Source organism: Euleptes europaea, chromosome 2, assembly GCF_029931775.1.
Source record: "Euleptes europaea isolate rEulEur1 chromosome 2, rEulEur1.hap1, whole genome shotgun sequence".
NCBI classification, from domain to species: Eukaryota; Metazoa; Chordata; class Lepidosauria; order Squamata; family Sphaerodactylidae; genus Euleptes; species Euleptes europaea.
The window spans coordinates 26,922,480-26,943,954 of NC_079313.1; the positions used below are offsets into that span (position 1 = coordinate 26,922,480).

The 21,475-nt window shown below is 45.0% G+C and overlaps 1 protein-coding gene across 1 annotated transcript in view; it reads left to right on the top strand.

Annotated features, from left to right (window-relative positions):
* The first annotated feature begins 13,202 nt into the window (after positions 1 to 13,202).
* Positions 13,203 to 21,475, top strand: part of LAMC2 (laminin subunit gamma 2) — a 70,486-nt gene continuing 62,213 nt past the window's right edge. The window contains exon 1 of the mRNA XM_056845441.1: positions 13,203 to 13,287. Coding sequence (XP_056701419.1) covers positions 13,203 to 13,287 — 85 coding nt within the window. The remainder of the gene's footprint in view (positions 13,288 to 21,475) is intronic.

The window sequence follows — 21,475 nt, forward strand, 5'->3', positions numbered from 1 at the left end:
CTATACCCAGAAGACCGTAAAATCAGACTAGAAAAAGCCCCGCTAGGGAAAGGCTTTCATTACTGGCTATGGTCCAAGACTCCAAAGACAATGCCCAAGGCTCTGCCACGGGACTCCATTGCCTTCAATCTGCTGAAAATCTGGAACTACCTGAAACGGACACTCAGTCCACATGTGTCAAACCTGATGTCACCCACTGAAGCATACCTGGATGTGAGAAGTAGAAAAAACGTCTCCCTGACCTACGGTGGGCTCATGAAGGAGAACGGACAGATCAAAACACTTGAGGAGCTAACGGCAGAAAATGTCAAAATTACATGGTTCGCATATCATCAAGTAGTCCACGGACTGAAAACTGAATATAACCCCTCAGATACACCCATGGAATTTGAACTACTGATCACCAAATCCCAAGACCACTTGCTCTCCAAAATTTACAAAATGCTGTTGGCCATGGAAACTGCAGAGGAGCAAGTCAAAATATGCATGATAAAATGGATGCAGAATTTTGGGGAAACAATCCCAATGCAAGACTGGGAGAAGCTGTGGAACTCCGAAATCGAATTCTCACAATCCGAAGACGTCCGAGAAAACTGGTGCAAAATGTTCTACCGATGTTATCTGGCACCCTCAGACTTACAAACAATGTACAAATCCGACCAAGCAAATTGCTGGAAGTGCTCTGAAGCAGAAGGAACCTTTTATCACCAATGGTGGACCTGTAAAAAGGCCCAGGGATTCTAGGAGCGTATACACAAAGAGATAAGGGAAATTCTTCGGGTGGACTTTGATCTAAACCCGAAATCCATTATTTTAGGAATAACACCGACCCAGATACAGACCGTGCATAAGGAAGCTTTCCAATATGCGGTGACTGCGGCGAGAGTTCTATATGCAAGGAACTGGAAAAACAAGGAAATCCCAAAAATATCTGAATGGATTACAAAAATGATGGCAAGACTGACAAACTTAATCCACGGCACACAACTGGAGGAGCATCAACAAAAATGGCGACCATTCTACAAAAAATATGGCTGAAAACTGATCTAAGTCACAATCAGGCCGCAACGCCAGTGCATCCAGGATTGTTCCCAGGGCACAGCAAGAAGAATCCGCGATCCTTACTATGAGATGGACAAAACGTCGATTATTGAGAGACAACACCTCAGAACATAAACTTAGCAATGAGTTGCGCAGGTTCACATGAAGAACTATCAAGGGCAGACCTAGACGGGGGTAGAAGGGCCCACAACACACCCACCACTCCCCTATTCCCCTCGCTCAAACCCTCCCCTTCACCCTCCTGCGCCTCCAAAAAGACCAATACTATTAATAACAATAACAATAAAAGCAGAAATGCAGACGGGTTTGGACAGGCATGGACGCGAAACGAATTGTATAACTTTTCCCTATCTGCCCCTTCCCTTTTTTTTTCTCCTTTCCTGTACCTCTTTTAAAAAAGGAATACAATTATTTAAAAAAAAACAAAACCCAACAAACTACACTAGTATTAAGCCCTCACCTCCAAAGATATGGACCTCCAGCACATCTTAAATTCCATCAAAGATTCTTGTGTTGCCTGTGGAATTGCTCCAGAGTACGCACTCTCTCTGGTTATTCCTGCAAAGGAACACACCCAGGTTGTGGCCAAATGAATAGTTTTGAAAGAGGGATGCAATAACAGGAGAGATTGAGAGGACCTGATGGAATTTCAGTATTTTGTAGGATACCTTTCCCCCCTGAAAAGCAGCATCTTGCTTTTACGCTGTCTGTGGGAATATGAGAGCACCACTTAGTTTAGGCTATGAGCACAGGCAAGGTGGTAGAATACCAGTCATCTTATCATTTCAAATATACCTTAGAAATGCAGAAGTGAACTTCCATACTGCAGAGCTGAATAAAAACCTAAAGTTAGTCCCGTTGCCTGGATAAAGAATTTTTTTGTGTGTGAAGTGCCTTCAAGTCGCAGCTGACTTTTGGGGTTTTCATGGCAAGAGACTAACAGAGGTGGCTTGCCAGTGCCTTCCTCTGCACAGCAACCCTGGTATTCCTTGGTGGTCTCCCATCCAAATACTAACAAGGGCTGACCCTGCTTAGCTTTTGAGATCTGACGAGATCAGGCTAGCCTGGGCCATCCAGGTCAGGGCAAAGAATTTTTAGCAGGCCTTAAATATATTTTCATTAAATCTGTACATATGGCGGGGGGGGGGAGAGAATCAAGAAAAAAGACATATGCTTAGTTAAATGCTATATGCAGTTGTCACAGCCATCCTCCTCTTAGAGAAGACATTCTGTGTGAGAGAGGCGTGCATAGAATGCCTTTTCTAAGACTGCTTCAGCTAGTATCCATTTTTGGAGGAACTGTCAGGAAAAAAAATCTGATGCTCATTTAAGCAGAGGCTTATATTTGATCTGTCCAATATAGTAAAAAACATAAACATAACATACATTTATCTAGCATGGTAGCACTACTGAAAACGTTTGTGCCTGCTGCACATAAGTTAACTTTAGATGTAACTTATTATGTGGTGATTTATGATGAAGGATTACTCTTGTTAACAATTTTTGTTACCTTGCCTTATACCTGAGCCTGTTAGAAGTACATGATAGCTTCTGTGAAAAGTACTTCTATCTAGATGAACTCCTTCAGCAGACCGAGAAGGGACAGAAAAGACCTTTTGTGTTGACTAGGAAATGCGAGGAATATTGCTGAAGAATTGCATTGTTCCCCCCGCCCCCCGTTGACCCTGTAGAAGACAGACCAAAGGGACTAAAGCAGGGGTGGGGAATGTCAGGCCTGGGGGCCATTTAAGGCCCGCAAAATCATTTGGTCTGGCCCTTCCCGGCCCCTGGCAGATCTCTAGCTCAGAAGGATCAAGGCGGATGTGAGTTTGTTTTGCTGAGAAAAAGAACCTTTTCCCCCCTTGCAGAAAAGTTGTTAGCTATGGAGCTGCTAGGACCGCCCAAGAAACTTTGTTAACCCTTTCCCACCCGTGCCATGGAGAAACGTATTCCCTCTGTACTACAAGAGGGCTGGGGGCAGAAGTGGCGACAATGGAGGGGTTAAAGGGGGCAGGGCCAGAATGCGCAGGGAGGGGTGAGTTCTTAGCCGGTGTGTCCTCATTTCATCCCTGTAGGCGGAGGTAGCAGGAGCCGGCTGTAGTATCCGGCCCCGACCATGAGGAGCAGGAGCAACTCCGGCATATGGCTGAATGGCTACTCCCAGCTGGTGCGACAGACCATCCTGTGCCACCAGGTGGGCGAGTGCGCCACCAGTTGGATGCAGGGGCGGGGTCATCTGGGGCAGCTGCCTGCTTGGGGCTTGCTCGGCTAATTTTTAAGTTGATAATTTTGTACGGCCCGCGAATGATGTCAAAAATATCCAAATGGCCCTTAGTGGAAAAAAGGTTCCCCACCCCTTGACTAAAGCAAACATGGGATGGATGTAGAGGGCTAAAGGAACGTATTGTTTAACCAAGGGAGGCAGGGATCCTGGTGCAGGTAGGAGATGTGGCCTCGGCAAGGCCAGGTGTGACTGTACTTCCTCGCACTGCTGACACCTCAGCCACAGTCTCGCCACCTCGGCCTCACCTGGCTTGCTCACTGGAACCGAGCAGGAAGGAAGGGTGTGGCCTTGACTGATCTGCCGCAGCCCTGGAGGGGTTGGAATTTGACTCCAAACTTCGCTTGAGAAAAGAAGCCCTCCAGGCGGTTTTTATCTGAACAGGCAAGTTTAACACACAGTCACCGACCAGGTCATGACAGACATTCCAGCGAGGAGCATTTTTTAGTCATAAATTGGGTGTACACTAAGCTTTCTTGCTGCAGCAGTTATCCACTTTGTAGCACCCTTATGGAGCTCCTCGACACATAGAAAAATGCTTTTTCGTGGAAGCAAACGCCCGACACCTCTTTGAGCACTTCTTATGTATTACCTGACAGTGATCCTCACGTAGGATTGCCCTCTATGGCTTGGGGAATTCCTGGAGATTTCGGGGGCCGTGTCTGGCAAGGGTGGAGTTTGGGGGAGAGAGGTAGCGCAGCAGGGATGTGATGCGGAATAGCCTGCCCTCTGAAGCTGCCATTTTCTCCAAGGAAACCTGTAAGATCAGTTGTAACTGCAGTAGATCAGTAGTAACAGCAGTTGTAACAGCAGGAAGGTAAACCATGGTCCACCAAAGACCAGGTTATGGTGGATCACCTAGAGCCAGGTTTAGGGTTGCCAACCTCCAGGTACTAGCTGGAGATCTCCTGCTGTTACAACTGATCTCCAAGGATCTCTGTAGTTTGGGTGTGATTCCAGGAGAACTCCAGGCCTCATCCTGTGGTTGGTGACTCTACCCTTCAACCACTCTGTAAGGTAGATCTGTGTTAGGAACCCCACAGCGCAAGAGGGAGTGGGGCAGAGTGTGTTTTTCACGCGCCCTCTTTTTTGCTGCATGAACATGAGGTGGGGAAGGCCCCGTTCACCTAAGCCTCCCAGCGCATTCGCAGCAATTGTAGGTTAGGGGTGTCCAAAAAAGTTTCTATTTTTAGCTCAATTTCTTTTTAAAAACCTTGATGAGGTATCATTAGATTCACAATTAAAGCCACATTGCTAACTTATGGTATTTCATTGCTCTTATGGAATTGATTTTACTTGTCAGCAACCCTGAGCAGGAATCTGGAGTGGTGACATAGACATTTCCTACATAAATAAATGTCATTTATTTCATTTTCTCTCTCCATTAGCATCAATGGGAAACACATTTCTTGAAGAGCAGGCATAATGTTTGGTAACCCAAGCTTATGGCACAGCCAAATGAGCACAGGTAATACGTAAATTGCCCTGACCTGGATGGCCCAGGCTAGGCTGATCTCGTCAGATCTCAGAAGCTAAGCAGGGTCAGCCTTGGTTAGTATTTGGATGGGAGACCACCAAGGAAGTCCAGGGTTGCTGTGCAGAGGAAGGCACTGGCAAACCACCTCTGTTAGTCTCTTGCCTTGAAAACCCCATAAGGGGTCGCCATAAGTCGGCTGCGACTTGAAGGTACTTTACACACACACAATATGTAAATTTAAAAAACCCAAAATGCTACTAGGCAGGCTCCACGTTTAAGCAGGAACGGTGATCATCTCCGTACTGGGCATGTAGGGAATGGGACCAGGTGTGGTACAATGTGCAGAACTTACACTCAGATCTTTTGCCTCCGAAGCCCTTAGGGCCCTATATCAGCGTTCTGCAGAGCAATCTACTATATCTGGAATAGGCAGAAGGTAAACCATGGTCCACCAAAGACCAGGTTATGGTGGATCACCTAGAGCCAGGTTTAGGGTTGCCAGCTTCCAGGTAGTAGCTGGAGATTTCCTGCTATTACAACTGATATCCAGCCGATAAAGATCAGTTCACCTGGAGAAAATGGCTGCTTTGGCCATTACGCTCTATAGCATTGGAGTCCCTCCCCTCCTCAAACCCCGCCCTCCTCAGGCTCCGCCCCAAAAACCTCCCACTGGTTGCAAAAAGGGACCTGGCAACCCTATCTGTGGAGCACGGGAATTCTAGTTTAAAAACAAAAAACTTGGCCATTCAGGAAGGCTGAAGTCAGCCAAACTCTACGCTGCATGTTGGCTCTCAGCAAACAAACATGGAGCTACATGAGGCTCCAGGCCCATATACAGTCTCCTGAAATGGCTTCTGGAAAGGACAACTGCATTTGAAGGGTGGAATCTGTTTGTTGGTTTTGGATGGCAATCAGAGTGTAACACCACATTCAAGTGAACTACTGAATTAACTAAAAGCTACTTCTGGTCTGGTATGACTGATAGTAAATGCTTAGACAAAACAGTTATTACTGATGAGTAAAAGGGAGGGGCAACTATGATTTAGTATGATGCATAGTTGATAGACTGTAAAGCTACACCTGGATAGATATGCAGCTGCCTTTATTTGCACAAGATCACACTCCTTTGCTTGTCATTAATCCAGAATAACTTTGTCTTCCACCTCCCCCCCCCCCCCAATTTCCTACTTGCAGTAATATGAACATAATTCAAAAGATGTCCTTTGGGACTACACATTTGGTCAGGGGAGAGCAATCCCTGTCAATAATCATGCACTCCGAGAGCCAATGTCCCCAATCCATAACTGCTTGAGTATGTTTGGGAACTAGGGTTGCCAACTGCCAGGTAGTAGCAGGAGATCTCCTGCTAATTCAACTGATCTCCAGCTGATAGAGATCAGATCATCTGGAGAAAAATGGCCACTTTGGCAATTGAACTCTATGGCATTGATTCCCTCCTCTCGCCAAACCCTGCCCTCCTCAGGCTCCGCCCCAAAAATCTCCTACCAGTGGCAAAGAGGGACCTGGTAACCCTATTGGGAACCCCAAATAAGAATGCATATCCCATGAGAAAGAAACATCAGCCTGTACAAGGATTGTGGATGAGCATTGATTGTGATGTGGTGGTGTATCCAGATGTGTACTAGTTTGTGCAACCATTGTAGTCTTGTTTCTGCATGTGGAAGCCCCTTCTTAGGCTGGGGTGAATGTATTTAGCAAATAGGTTATGCAAAGATTTTCACTGTTACCAGAAGACGTTTTCCCAAATGAATATAGGGCAAGAGAAGAGTAATGTGTCAGATGGTGACTATACAAATTGCAAAGTACAATTTTTGCATGCTCCTCCAGTTGTGCAAAGAGTACTTCTAACCCCCAACCCCCACCCCTGCACTGGGCATTAGTGATGTCCCATGGCATTAGATCTCCCCATTTTTATGGTGCACAAGGGATGGGAGGGAAATGTTCCTGAATATAGCAATATAGCTATTGTCATTTTTTTTCATTGTTTCAGCTGCCCTTGTGCTAAAAGCGATCTGGCAATAAGATCCACAGGAGATCAAAAATCAAGGCCAAGGCCAATGGTGCAAAATAGGTAAATATATACATATTATTATTTAGATAAAATTCCCTACGTGTTCCACCCAAGAGGCTTCTTCAGGGGAATCTGTTAGTCTTGTACTCTTCTTTAAAAAAAACTACTGCAAGACTAACAGATTCCCCCAGAAAAGCCTCTTGGGCGGAACACGCAGGGAATTTTATCTAAATAATAAAATATATTTTCACCTATTTTGCACCATTGGCCTTGGCCTTATTATTATTTTTATCTTCTGTGACTGGTGCGGCCCTTTTATTTCTCCTTGGTAACTAGTTCCACAAACCTTTGAGAGCAGGGGAGAGAACACCTGAGACAATATATTGTTGCTGTGATTGTTGACCATTAATTTCCTGTTGCTCTGTTTCGAGTCCTCAGAGGTGAAAACGGGAGCCATGAGGGCCAGTTCCCCATTGACAGGGGGACACGGTCCAGGAACTTCAGGCTGGCTACCAGCAAGCTCTGAGCAGAACCTTCCAGAGCTAGGCAGTCAGATGCCCATGGGGGCAACAATCACTTTCAATGTGCAGCTGTTCTTCACCATAAATCACATGAGTTGTTGCCCCAGAATCTGACACCATTTATTCGTGGAAGGTTTTGCACTGGGTTTGCCACTCTTTAGATGCACTTTTCCCCCATCCATATTCTCAAAACTCAACAATAAGCCTCCATGCAGAGTTTTGAGAATTCAGATGGGGAAAATGTGCATCTATAGAGTGACAAATCCAATGCAAAACCTTCCATGAATAAATGGCCTGACCCTCTTGTTGCCTGCCTGATGGTCCCTTTGCCTGCTCCTCGACTGGTTCGGGCTTACTTTGTCTTTTACTACTTCACCCTTTTTATGCATTGGGCGCTCTGATTTTGACTTTTCCAATGCCCGGAATTTTGTAACCGTCTGCCCTCCTCTACCTCTGCTATCTCAGCCTTCCCGCTATGGCTGAAAGAAAAAGCACCTGACAAAAACAAACTGAATTTTGCATTTTTTTCCACTTTTGGTAAAAGAAACTTCTGAAATGCTTGGTGATCTCACCCCATGGTTACTGTAGCAGTGCTATTACTAATTCTCCTGGCAATTGACCACAGAACATTATCCTGCCTGAATCAGCATCAGCAGCTTACGGCTGAGTAAGATTTCAAACATATCAAGAGATGATGGAAACCACGTAAACTTTAATTATTTAGAATTAGAGTTCGGAATCCGCAGTGCTGAGCTAGCCACTGAAGGAATTTTAGGATGCATGTCATCCACATCTCTGGAATCAGATAAGCATATTGTATTTTTATTATTATTATTATTTAGATATTTATTCACCACTTTTTTCCTCAGTGGGGACCCAAATGAGTTTTCCCTTCCTCTGTTTCATTCTCACAAAAACAACGTGTCAGGTAGGTTAGGCTGAGAGCAAGTGACCACTGACCAGCCCACAGTCAACCAGTGAGCGTCCTATGGCCAAATGTGTATTCAAACCCAGGTCTTCCAGATCCTAGTCCAATATTGTAGCCTATACTGGCTTATCTCTAGGAGCTTCTGAGCCTTTACTGCCAAACAAGCAGTGTAGGAGTCCCTGTGAAAAGAACTTGTTACATATGCTGGGGTGCTCAGGCTGCTAACACAAGTAAATGGTGTCCCACATTAATGAATGAGAACAGTTTGTCATATTATAATCATTTTTAAACATTGTGAGGTAGCATTACCATGTACAGGAAAAATATTATCTTGTGACTTGTGAAGCCATGATGAGCTGAAAAGAATGTGAATTCACAGCGTTGGTTTTCAGCGTGGAAGATGTTGGAGACAGATCCAAACAAGGACCATAGGATTTTGGGAAGGGCAGCACAAAAGCTATGCTAACCAGAGGTGGTATTAAATGATGATATTATTAAAAAGACAAATTAACAAGTTGCCAATGCTTGATTAAATTCACCTGCAATTTCTTAAAAAATGCAAATGTGAACTTGTAGCAAAAATATGCAACATTCATTTAAAGCAGACCTCGCAGAGGAGAGCTGCTAACGTAACACCAGTTATTTTAAAAAGGATCTTGGGGGAGATCTAGGAAATTACAGTGTGTGTCAGTCTGATTTCCCAGGTATATTGGCAGAAAGTATTACTATAGCTAGAATAAAGCAGTTGTTAATGAGGATGAATCAGGTAAAGGAATGCCCTTTAGAATTAATTCGTAGACTCACTAAAGCATGCAGAGGTGATCCAGGGAACATTTTTGGCCTTTTATGCATGGTCTCTTTCCACTGGCTCTGCTGCTCTCTAACTGCACAGTATTTGCAGTCGATTTCTCAAAACACTATGTACAGGGGCTTTCCCCCCCCCCCCCCGAACAAATTCCAGGAGTACCTTGTGAACAATTATGCATCCCCAGTGAAAATGCGGAGCTTCTGAACCAGTGGGGGAGTGGTCACAAATTTCACCATTGTTGTGTGGCTAGCCACCCCTTTTTTAAAAAAATTTTTTGTTCACACATGCATACTAGCAATAAATTGTGAGGTCGCTACCCAAAAAACACTTTTGCCAGCACACATGTGAGTCCCTCCCCTCTGAAAATGCTGCTTTATAATTGGCTGTAGTGTATTTTTAAGAAAAATGTCACCAGCCCCCCCACCCCTGCTAGCCTCACAGTGGGATTATTTCATTTGAGCTGAACTGAGTAGCCATTTTACAGCCAAAGCAGGGAGGAATGCACATAAAGGGAGGGTGACAAATCAGCCTGGCACTGTTCCATCCAGCTGAGGACTGAAACTGTCCACTCTCTGTGAAACTGACCAAATAAGCCGCCTCATAAAAAAAGGCTTTCGTGCCTATAAGACAGGGGTGGGGAACCTTTTTCCTGCCAAGGGCCATTTGCACATTTATGACATCATTCAGGGGCCATACCAGGTGTAGATCTCCCGGTGGAGGGGGGGAAGAGGCTAGGGTTGCCAGGTCTCCAGCCACCACCTGGAGGTTGGCAACCCCAGAGGAGGCCACACAGAGAAGGCCTGCAGGGTGCCCCCACTCCCCCCTCCCAGGCGGAAGGGCAGCCAGCAGTGGGCCCGAGCAAATGAGGTGCCAGGGGGGCACAGTCCACAATCGATTGGCAAGGGAGGAAGGAAAACAGAGAAAGAGGAAAAGGGAGGGAGGGAGAAAGGGAGAAAGAAATGGAGAGAGAGGGAGAAAGAAAGAAAAGGATGAAGGGAGACAAAGAAAAGGACGGAGGGAGACAAAGAGACAGAAAAAGAGGGAGAAAGAGGGAGAGAAAGGAGAAAGAGTGACAGAGAAAGAGGAAGAAAAGAGAGAAAAGACTTCCCCACACACACACACACCCCTGCTGGCCCCACGCAACTGGGCCCCAGCCTCCCCTGCCCACACACACACACACACAGAGGCGCACAGAGCCCCGCGCAACCGGGCCCCAGTCTCCATGCCCTCTCCTCCCCAGAGTCCACAAAAGCCCCCCCCCAAAGCCCAATCGGCTCCTGCATGCATGCTCTGCCGCCGGAAGCCGCCAGCCTCTTTCCCCCTCCCTCTCGCTGTTCAACAGCTGACAGTCGGCGAGAGGAGGTCCAAAGGGTGCCGCAGCGCCGCTGTAAGCTGTGGCGCCAGGAACAGCCTCTGGGAGGGCCGCCCTGCGCCCCGCCTCTGCAGCAGGGCCCCGGAGCTCCCGAGGGCCACAAAAAATGTCCTCGGGGGCCGCATACGGCCCCCGGGCCTGAGGTTCCCCACCCCTGCTATAAGAGGACGCATATAAAGGAAGGGCGGCAAATCAGCCCGACTCTGTTCCATCTGGCCAAGGACTGAAACTCACTGTGAAACTGATCAAATAAGCAGCCCTATAGTATTCTAGCATTCTCTCGCTAGTGCATTCGCAAATGGCTTTGAGGGGAGGAGTTGGCTGGGAGGGGGAAGGATGAGTGGGAGGGAGAAGCAAGAATATGGGCAAGGGGAGACAATCCCAAAGTTAAAACTATGCACTGGAGTAGCAATTGAACTGGCCTCGACGCTGGCATTAATCTCACAGTAAAACAGCATCTGGAAAACGCAGGGAAAATGCAGGGGGAGAGTGAAGTGACTTCTGAAAATGAAGCCCCTAAGAAGTCAGGGGATGAACATGTCATAAATAACCCATGCATACAAGGCCATATTCAGACTTTCATAAAACATTTGAGCACATAAGTAAACTCAGCAGTTGTGGCATAAGAGGACATATGCTCTTGGGGATTGGAAATAGTTTAAATAAAATAAGACAGATGGTATAAACAGGCAAGTTTTACTGTTACGCCAAGCAGAGGGGTCTCCTTTTATTTGGGGAAATTAGCTGGAGACTGGTAGCATACCATAACATTACAATGGAGGGAAGTAAGCTATAGGGCTTCTTAATGATGTATGTCAGGACCACTGCTGTTCAGTTTATTTGCAAAATGATCTGTGATTGGGGTGAACAGTGAGTTACCCAAGTTTACAGATGACTCGGAATTAATCAGGATAACATCGTCCAAATTTGACTATCAAAAGCTCCAACAGAATATCTGAAAACTGGATGACTATGCAAAGTAACAAAATGGCAAATAAGATTCACTGCAAGTAAGCACAAACTAACGCATACTGGAGCAAAAAAAAAATTGCAGCAATATATGCTCTTTCTGTTCTTTAAAAATCAGCAAATGAATATTGTTCCATTAACATAAGGTCATAACAATCTATGTATCACTTTCTGTGATTTCACAGCTTTCATTTTTAAGTCTTGAGCTCTTACATCTCCACAACAAAAGGAGTTAGTTGTGTGTTTTTTTGTTTTGTTTTTTAATTAATGAAAGCTGGGAATTCAGAGGAAATTATATACTGATTGTTATACCATTGGTGAATGATATTCAATTGCTGATTTTTAGAAAAAGCTGAAAAGGCTTAGGGGGCATGTGGCAAGGGGCGGGGGGAAGACTGGACACTGACAGTGAAGTGGAGCAGGGAAACAATAGGGAAGCCAGCCATGAGGAACCCTATTGCTACTGCACAATCCTGTCCCCTTGAGAAAAGTGCCTAAATCTGGCAGTAGCATAGACCCTTCATGCAAATCTGTAGTGCAGCTACATTTGAATACAGTGTACCGTTTGGGTTGCTTCATCAAAATGATGCAAGGGGACTAGTGCACTTCCCTTTGAGAATTTGAGCTTTATAGTTTATGACTGGGGTTGGTGATATAACAGAAGCTTATCATATCATGAATAGTACGGATACAGGGTTTTCTCTCTTTCTCACCATTCTAAAACCTGAAGTCACTCACTGACTGGCAGTAGGTTCAAGACAGAAGCAAGGATGTACTGCTTAATACAAAATGTAGCTGACATGGAATTTGCTGGCATAAGATATAAAGAGGCTCATTAGCTGAGGAAGCTTTAATATTAAGAAGACATCTGGACTTATCTCCCCAGTTTATCCCCACTTCTGTCCCTCTTCTTGGTTTGGATTCAAATAGGCAGACAAGAAGAGAGTGTTTGATCTGCTTCCTCACAGAGCAAGTGAGTTGGGTTTTCTACAGTCAGAATAATAATTATAATGGAAACAAATTCTTGACAAGGATTCAGTTGGGTGAAGGCTGATTGAGAACAAGCCTAGATCATTCCTTTCCTTTTATCCCTTAGAAGCTCCTTGATCAATTGATCTTGAGCAGGATGTATCTAGTGTTGGAGGGCCTAGATCATTCCAGTGTTTGGTGTAGCTTTGAAGAGAAAATGGTATTCCTTCATGGCTACTCACAACTCCTCAACAATGTCATAGTCGACACGCTTGAGTTTCCTCTCCTTGAAGAAAACTCTCCATAGCTAGTTGTTCTTCTTACCCTGAAAGGTGACTTTAAAGTGGAGTCTCAGTGTTAAAATCTTGCTGCCAGTTCTTCTGCCACCTTTCCCCACCCGCTCTGGGCCTGAGGCCAGGGGCGTTTGCTGCTGGTTGCAATCTGTTGAGAACTAGAACCGCCCCTACGAATGGCTAAGAAGAAACTGTCTCCCCGCACAGTGCATGGGCTGGGCCTTTTTTAAAAAAAATTCACAAGGTGAGTCATGCTGAAGGTAAGCGTTTTTTTTCTTCCCGTCTAGAGTGATTCAAGCTGAGGAGGTGATAAAACCACCTGAAACGGGGAAAGGAAAGGAAAGCAGGCGCAAGGGAACAGTTTGCAGCTGCAACTCCCCCCCTCCCCAACACACACACACACACACACACACACAATCCTCCAGCATTTTGCTTAGAAGTGTGTTGGACTGGAGAACTTGTCGGAGGACATAATACTGATCTCCTTGGGATGGCTGTGTACTGGCTGGTAACTCTGAGCTGCTTTGCTGCCTCTCTCCGCTTCCCTGCAGCCGTTGGCACTCAACGAAGAGAAGGTGAGGCTTTGCAAGCATAGAAATCATCCTGCTTTTGCGTTGGGAATGGATTCCTTTTAACAACAGTCCCCCCCCCTTTTTTTTTCCATGTTGGTCTTCCTTTAGAGGGGTTCTCCAAGCTGCTGTGTAACCACTTGGTGTGCAAGAGTGAGAGAACTTCTCTCCCTTCTGTGCACATGGACCTTCCCTGGAGATGGGCAGAAAACATTTTCAGGACAGTGGAGATCTGCCTGACAGAGCCAGTGCTTCATAAACCGCACTTCTTTCCCCAGCCCTTGGTCCCCCATTCACCTCCAGCCCTACTTCTATCGGTTCAACTTGGAGATAGATGGGAAAGCATGTACTGTCGTTGCGTAGCAACTGCAAGCTGACTTACTTATCCCTGTGCCTTGGTTGGGTGGTTGGGCTGTAGCACCCAATCGGGAGGCCAGTTAGTGATCGAGATAAATGTGCCATATGTCTATTAAGTGTATAAGCCATGGTTCATAGGCAGAAATGAGTCGTGGAGGGATATTGTTCTCTGTAGCCAATACATAACGCTGACATTGCATTTCTTAATCCCTGAAGTTAATTTCGATTATAGATCATTTAGGGACCTTTAAAGGTAATATGCTTTCTGTGGCTTCCCTCGTTCCCCTTGGTTATTAGATAGTGGGACATTTTATGCCTTCTCTATGCTTTTTCTATGCTTCCTAGGACAATATAAGACAGTGGAAAGGAAACATTTTTTTCTAAATCAGTAAAGGGGTTTTTAGGAGCCCCATGGTGCAGAGTGTTAAGCTGCAGTACTGCAGTCCAAGCTCTGCTCACGACCTGAGTTCGATCCCGACGGAAGTTGGTTTCAGGTAGCTGGTTCAAGGTTGACTCAGCCTTCCATCCTTCCGAGGTCGGTCAAATGAGTACCCAGCTTGCTGGGGGTAAAGGGAAGATGACTGGGGAAGGCAACGGCAAACCACCCCACAAACAAAGTCTGCCTAGAAAACGTCGGGATGTGACGTCTCCCCATGGGTCAGGAATGACCCGGTGCTTGCACAGGGGACCTTTACCTTTTAAAGGGGTTTTAGAGCTCACATTGAAGACAGAAATTCATTTTTGGGAGCGGGCATATCAAACAAGCATATGCAATTTATGTGTGCACTTGTTTAATAGAGTTTAATGCATTACCTACAAAGTTCTTTGTTACATTAACAAGATTTCTGTGGTGCAGTTCGCTCAGGACTGAGCCATGCCAGAGAGTCTTTTAGAGATGTTGACACTTTCATAATAAATTAAGAGGTTCCCAGCTTTTGGGGGCCTGAGGGCACCTTCAGACCTTTGAGGGGTGGTGGTGAGCGCCATCCCAAAAAAGGCTTCCAAAGAAGGTGGAGCTGAACGGAACACCTCCCTTGTTCTACCTCCTCCTGGACAGCATAACATGCCTCATGTATATGTTAATTAGCATAAAACTGTAGTGTTCATCATATTTGTGAAATTTAAAAAGGTTAATGCCTGAGCTTTCTACAAGCAAAATTGAAAATACAGCCAATGTAACGGATATTATCTATCGGATAAGCAGCAGGAGATTACCTGTAAAATTTAAAATTTGGTTGGCTGGTTCTTAAAATTAAGAAAGGGTGGAGTGGCGTATAAAGATGCCTTATGTAAATCTGTATTTTAACAAGATATATATTATTAGTATGTAAGCAATTTTACTTATGGAATAATTGTGTTCTTATTTATATTGTGGTCTATGAATGTTTTAAATAAACTTGACTACAGCCAATGTCAGAGAGAGATAGGGTTGCCAGGTCCCTCTTCACCACCAGTGGGAGGTTTATGGGGTGGAGCCTGAGGAGGGCGGGGTTTGGGGAGGGACTTCAATGCCATAGAGTCCAATTACCAAGGCAGCCATTTTCTCCAGATGAACTGATCTCTATCGGCTGGAGATCAGGTGTAATAGCAGATCTCCAGCTTGTACCTGGTGGTTGGCAACCCGAGAGAGAGAGAGAGCGTGTTGCAAATGGATGTACCCTGTGCTACTATAGTATATGTATCTTACTTTTTTGCCATCTGAGAGGTAGGAAGAAATAAAAGATGACACTAAAAAAAACCTGTACTAAACAGAAAGTGTTTGCTGGACAGAAACAGTTATACAGTGACAAGTCTAGCTGTATATTTTGATACTGAGTTAAACTTTATAACATTGAACTGGTCAATTGTGTATTCTCACACACATTAGAGCTCATCAATTGTGGACTAAATTAGTCACATTTAAAGAATAAATTGTAGATAACTGCAGTATATAAAGGAATTATCATGAATTAATGCTGTAGATTTTATATTAACATCTTCATATTACACATTCTGATTGAGTAAAATCTTATCTTTTAAAAATGGAAAAATATTTCCTAGGAGTTTTCTTCAGTTCTATTTTTTCAATAGAATTTTTTACAGGGGAAATCCTTTCAAAAAAGATTTCAAAAGGGTGTCATTGTCTGCTCCTGTTTTGGCATTTAAATCCCCTGCAATAAGCAATGTAGCATTAAAGGTAAAGGTAAAGGTCCCCAGTGCAAGCACCGGGTCATTCTTGACCCAAGGGGTGATGTCACATCCCGACATTTTCTAGGCAGACTTTGTTTACGGGGTGGTTTGCCAGTGCCTTCCCCAGTCATCTTCCCTTTACCCCCAGCAAGCTTTAGCATTAGGATAGCTTAACTGTAAATTCAGAATGTAATTCTCCAGGATGGTTCATCGTTCATCAGAGTCCTGTTTTTTATTACAGAATGATAAGTATACATTGCCCTGACCTAAATGGCCCAGGCTAGCTTGATCTCGTCAGATCTCAGAAGCTAAGCAGGGTCAGCCCTGGTTAGTATTTGGATGGGAGACCACCAAGGAAGACCAGGGATGCTGTGGAGAGGAAGGCACTGGCAAACCACCTCTGTTAGTCTCTTGCCATGAAAACCCCCAAAAGTGGTCGCCATAAGTCGGCTGCAACTTGATGGCACTTTACGCACACACGCACACACACACACACACACACGTATACATTAACCAAAATGACCCAAAGAGGGCCAAGTTTCCCTTTAATTGCCATTGCTAAATTCTGAGGTGCCCACCGTAAAACCTGTTGTTCTGATAGGATGTTGGAAATACAGCTTGCCCTGCACACAGGGGCAACTGGCAACCCTACCCTGCCCTTTTGGTTTGTCTGGTTGGTAGAGCACTGCATCCTGTTGGCTCCATTTTAGCTTTACCACTTCAGGCTACTGACATAAGGATGTTAGGGTCTATATCCAGGCCCCAGTAGGGTGGCCAACCTCCAGGTCAAGCCTGGAGTTCTGGAATTATAACTGATTGCCATACTATATACTATAGTATATAGTGTACTATATACTATTACAGCATTAGTAACTTCAAGTAAGCTCTTGCTGTATTTTTACTGTAATTATTGAGGATGTCTGTTCAGTTGTTTGTGCAATGCAAAGTCAAAGGGGGGAAATAAACTCAGCTGATTGCTTTAAAGCCTGAGCACACAGCAGTGTTGGGTCTCCATGTGTACGCACAGTTTTACTCTGAAGGCTCCTGCTAGACATTAAGAATCCTATTCAGGAATCTTCATGAAGGAACGCAACAGGCAAAAACAGCAGCAGGAAAAATGTGAAATTACCTTGGTTAAAAAAAAAAAAACACCATGCAATTACAGACATAATTATTATGATGTAATTCCATCCAACAATTCTTCTGACAGCCGCAAAAAGTTGAAAAAGTGGAGTGGAATTGAACTGTGATTGGGTGACATAATCTCCCAACTGGTTGAGCTTTGGGTGTGAAAATTGCCATGTAGAGCTAATGATATGTATCAGTTAATGTAATCAGCAATCTTTGCCATATTCGGTTATTTAGTTTGGGAAAAATAAATGGGCAAGCTATATCAGGCATAGTATTTTTTTGGGGGGGGGGGATCAACCTGCACCTGTGATGTTCCACTTCATTGGCGGCTTACGTGACTGAATATTCCTTCATACAAAATATCCCCTGCACATAGAAAACAAGTACATTAGAGAGAGAGAGCTCGGTTAGAATCGTTTCCCCTGACATCTAGTTTTCTATGCAAGAATTTCTTTTTTGTATAAAGAATCATTCACAGCCCATTCCTGAGCTGAGATGTACGGGGACGGCTGGGAAGAGGCGCAGCGCCGCCTCTTCCTAAGCCGTTTTCCCGACACCGTTAAACCAAAAAAAGCTGTTTCACGGCTTTTTTTTGTTTAACTGGGGCTTTTCACCCCATTTAAAACAGCCCCATTTAAAAACCCCTTCAATAGCTAAATAGCAGGCACAGCAACGCTGTTCTTGCTGCCGGTGCAAGTGGCCGAAAGTGGTGAGGAAGCCAACCAAGCGGCGGTTCCTTCCCCTGCCCCCGGAACGCCCCCCTGCGCCGGCGTGGCCTCTCCACGCCGGTGCTGGTTCCACGGAGAGGCCACGCCAGCGGAGGGGGGAGGTGCGGTCCCGCGGCGCTTGGCCACCACCGCCAGCGTGAATGCGTGTAAACACGTGATTACATGCATTTATGCCGGCGACGAGGTCACGCCGCCTCCTATCAACTTTCAGCCCCATTCTCAAGAATGGGCTGTCAGTCATTTACTATGGTTTGCCTGCTATATATTTAAAAATTGAAACTATGGCTTGGTTCTAAAATATGATCAGCATAAGCTGTAGTTTAAGTGCGATATATGAAGATGTATGCCTTAAAACCACCTTGAAACAAATGGAAGGAAGGCAGACACACACATGCCTCTCCCAGCTCCATGTGTTCTTTCTTGGTTTACATTAAGAAATAATATTAATGGATGCAAACTTTTTGCCTTATGTTTGAGCTTAAAAGCCAAACTCAAATGCATCTCCTGTATCAACTGCGGAGGAATGAATACAGATTTAATACATATGATACACACAAGGTAGCTGAAACTTTTTTCATAAAATCTGAACCCATTCTGCTTAGACTGAGAGGTTTTCAGTCAGCAAAGGATTCCGGGAGCTGTCAAGCATCAATAACTTGTCTTTCCCTGGAGAATAAGCCACTAAGAGCTCATTCAGATTTGGATGAGGTGGTGGTATGTGGTAATGGTTGGATGAGGTAATAGTAGTTGGATGAGGTAGTGGTATGTGGTAGTGGAATGTGCCGTCAAGCTGCAGCTGACTTATGGCGACCCCATAGGGCCGTGTTGGCGAACCTATGGCACGCGTGCCGCAGCCGGCACACTGAGCCCTCTCTATGGGCACACGTGGATCCGTCGCGTCTGCCTAGGACTGTGCCGTGTTGCCGTGGTGAAGGCGCTGAGGGCGGTGCTCCTTCTCCCCAAGCCCATGCTCCCCAAGCCTGCGCTGGCGCCCTCCCTCTCTCTCAGCTGAGCTGCGGCTGGAATGTTGCACTTAGACTTTTGATTCTGTTTCTGTCGTCTACTTTTGCTTCTCCTCTATCTTTGGCAATTTTAAGAGTTTCATCAGACATCCATCAAGGCTTTTCTTTTCTTTTGGCTACAGGAATAGTCTTTGCACATTCTTCCTTGATAATATCTCTAGTTTCCACCCATAGTTCTTCTGGTTTACATTCACTTGAACTCAGTAATGCAAATCCATTCTTTACATGGTCTTTAACCTCTTCAGGAATATTGTTTAGATTGTATTTTGGTGCTATGAACGTTCTGGTGTTTTTCTTAAGCCTTATCTTGATTTTCGATATTAACAATTCATGATCTGTATCACAGTTGGCTCCTGGTCTTGTTTTTGCTGAGAAAATAGAGTGTCTCCATCTTCTGCTTCCAAAAAAGTAATCTATTTGATTTCTATACTGGCCATCTGGTGATGTCCATGTATACCAGTGGTTCCCAACCTTTTTTTGACCAGGGACCACTAGGACTTTTTTGTTCGGTGCAGAGACCCCAAGGTTCAAAATAAAAATTCAGAGAATTTGAAAATAAACTTTAATCATAACTGTTAGTTAAACATTAAACTTAGAATAATATTTGAATATATTTTTAATAATAGAGAACTTTTAATTGAAAATATTAATTTAGTATGGGTTTATAACTTTATTTTGCGGACCTTAATTTAGTTCTCGCGGACCCCTGGGGGTCCGTGGACCCCCGGTTGGGAACCAGTGATGTATACAATCATCTGTTTGGTTGCCTGAAACATGTGTTTGCAATAACAAATTGTTGTCTTCACAGAATTCTATGAGTCGTTCTCCTGCTTCATTCCGTGCTGCTAGCCCAAATCTGCCAACAACATTTAATTCTGCTTTGTTTCCTACTTTTGCGTTCCAGTCACCTATGATTATCAGCATACCTTGTTTAGGTGCGTGATCAATTTCTTCCTGAACACTTGCATAAAAACTTTCTTCCTCATCAGCATCTGTAGTTGGGGCATAAACTTGAATGATGCTTATGTTGATAGGCTTTGCCTGAAGTTTCTGTGTAGCAAACCCTGAAATTTCTTGGTGGTCTCCCATCCAAGTACTCACCGGGACTGACCCTGTTTAGCAGCCAAGATCTGACAAGATCAGCCTAGCCTGGTCCATCCAGGTCATGCTGGTGGTGGTATAAAAAAAAGTTAAAGGTCCCCTCCTGTGCAAGCACTGGGTCATTCCTGACCCATGGGGTGATGTCACATCCCGACGTTTACTAGGCAGACTTTGTTTACAGGGTGGTTTGCCAGTGCCTTCCCCAGTCATCTTCCCTTTACCCCCAGCAAGCTGGGTACTCATTTCACCGACCTCGGAAGGATGGAAGTTTGAGTCAACCTTGAGCCGGCTACCCAAAACCAACGTCCGTTGGGATCGAACTCAGGTTGTGAGCAGAGCTTGGACTGCTTACCACTGTGCACCACGGGGCTCCTGGTGATGGTACAGACCTGTATTAATAACACTTTTTATTTCTATAATACTTCAGAGTGATCACTGTTCTTCATATGCATTATTTCAGTAACCAGAATGATATATAATGTGTCATGATACAATCTGTCCCATTCACACATTACATTTTTGATATGTATTTTACTAGTGTAATGTGCAAATCAGCCATGTTCACTTTCTTGTGCCCTCTTTGCTTTGACCTCTGCCTCGTGTACACCTGCTGTAAAAGCACAGATAATGGATTTTTAAAACAAGGGACCCTGTATCTTTCCCCCAGTGGATGAAAAAGTAGGTTGGGTGATTTTGAGTTGAAAAAATGACTTGAGGGGAAATGAAAAAGCAAACTTCTCTCTGGTCACACTTTCATAGTCCTAAATCGGGGTTTGTCTAGAGTGACATCTGGCTTTTTAAAAAGCAGAGGAAAAAAACTCTCTGGCATTCTGTGAAATGTAAGTTTGAGACAAAGGGACCCAAAAATGAATTCTTTTTTGTGTGTTGCCAAGTCACATCTGACTTATGGTGACCCCATAGGGTTTTCAAGGCAAGAGATGTTCAGAGGTGGTTTGCCATTGCCTGCCTCCATGTCATGACTCTGGGATTCTTTGGAGGTCACCCATCCAAAGACTAACCAGAGCCGACCTTGTTTAGCTTCTGAGATCTGATGAGGTCAGGCTAGCCTGGGGCTATCCAGGTGGTATAGTGGTGAAGGTGTTGGACTAGGACCTGGAAACCCATGTTTAAATATCCACCCGTGCAATGGAAGCTTACTGGGTGACCTTGGGCCAGTCACACACTCTCAGCCCTGACCCTGGCTAGTATTTGGATGGGAGATCTTCAAGAAGTATCATGTTTGCGATGTGGGGGCAGGCAATGGCAAACCACCTCCAAATGTCTCTTGCCTTGAAAACCCTGCAAGGTCTCCATAGGTTGGCTGTGACCTGATGGCAAAAAAACCAAACAAACACAAAAAACCAAACCCTCTGCAGCTCCAGCAGGAGCTAACCTCTGGCTCGGGGTGCGGGGGGCAGCAAAGGAGTTGAGGAAAGAGAGTGCCGAGTGGCACGTGGACGGAGGCACCGCCGTAAGCAGGCTGATTAAATTCCAGGTGCTGCTGAGTGAGCGTTGATGGGATGAGATCAGCTCGACTTGGCTTGGCAGCCTTGGCAGACCCAGCGCACGTCCGATCTGGAGGCACCTCTCAGGTGCCTGGAATGCGAGTGTCATGCCTGAACCTGATGGTAGCTGACTTGGGGATTCGCCAGAACAGCTGCTGAGTGCTCTCTAGGTTTCAAAGAC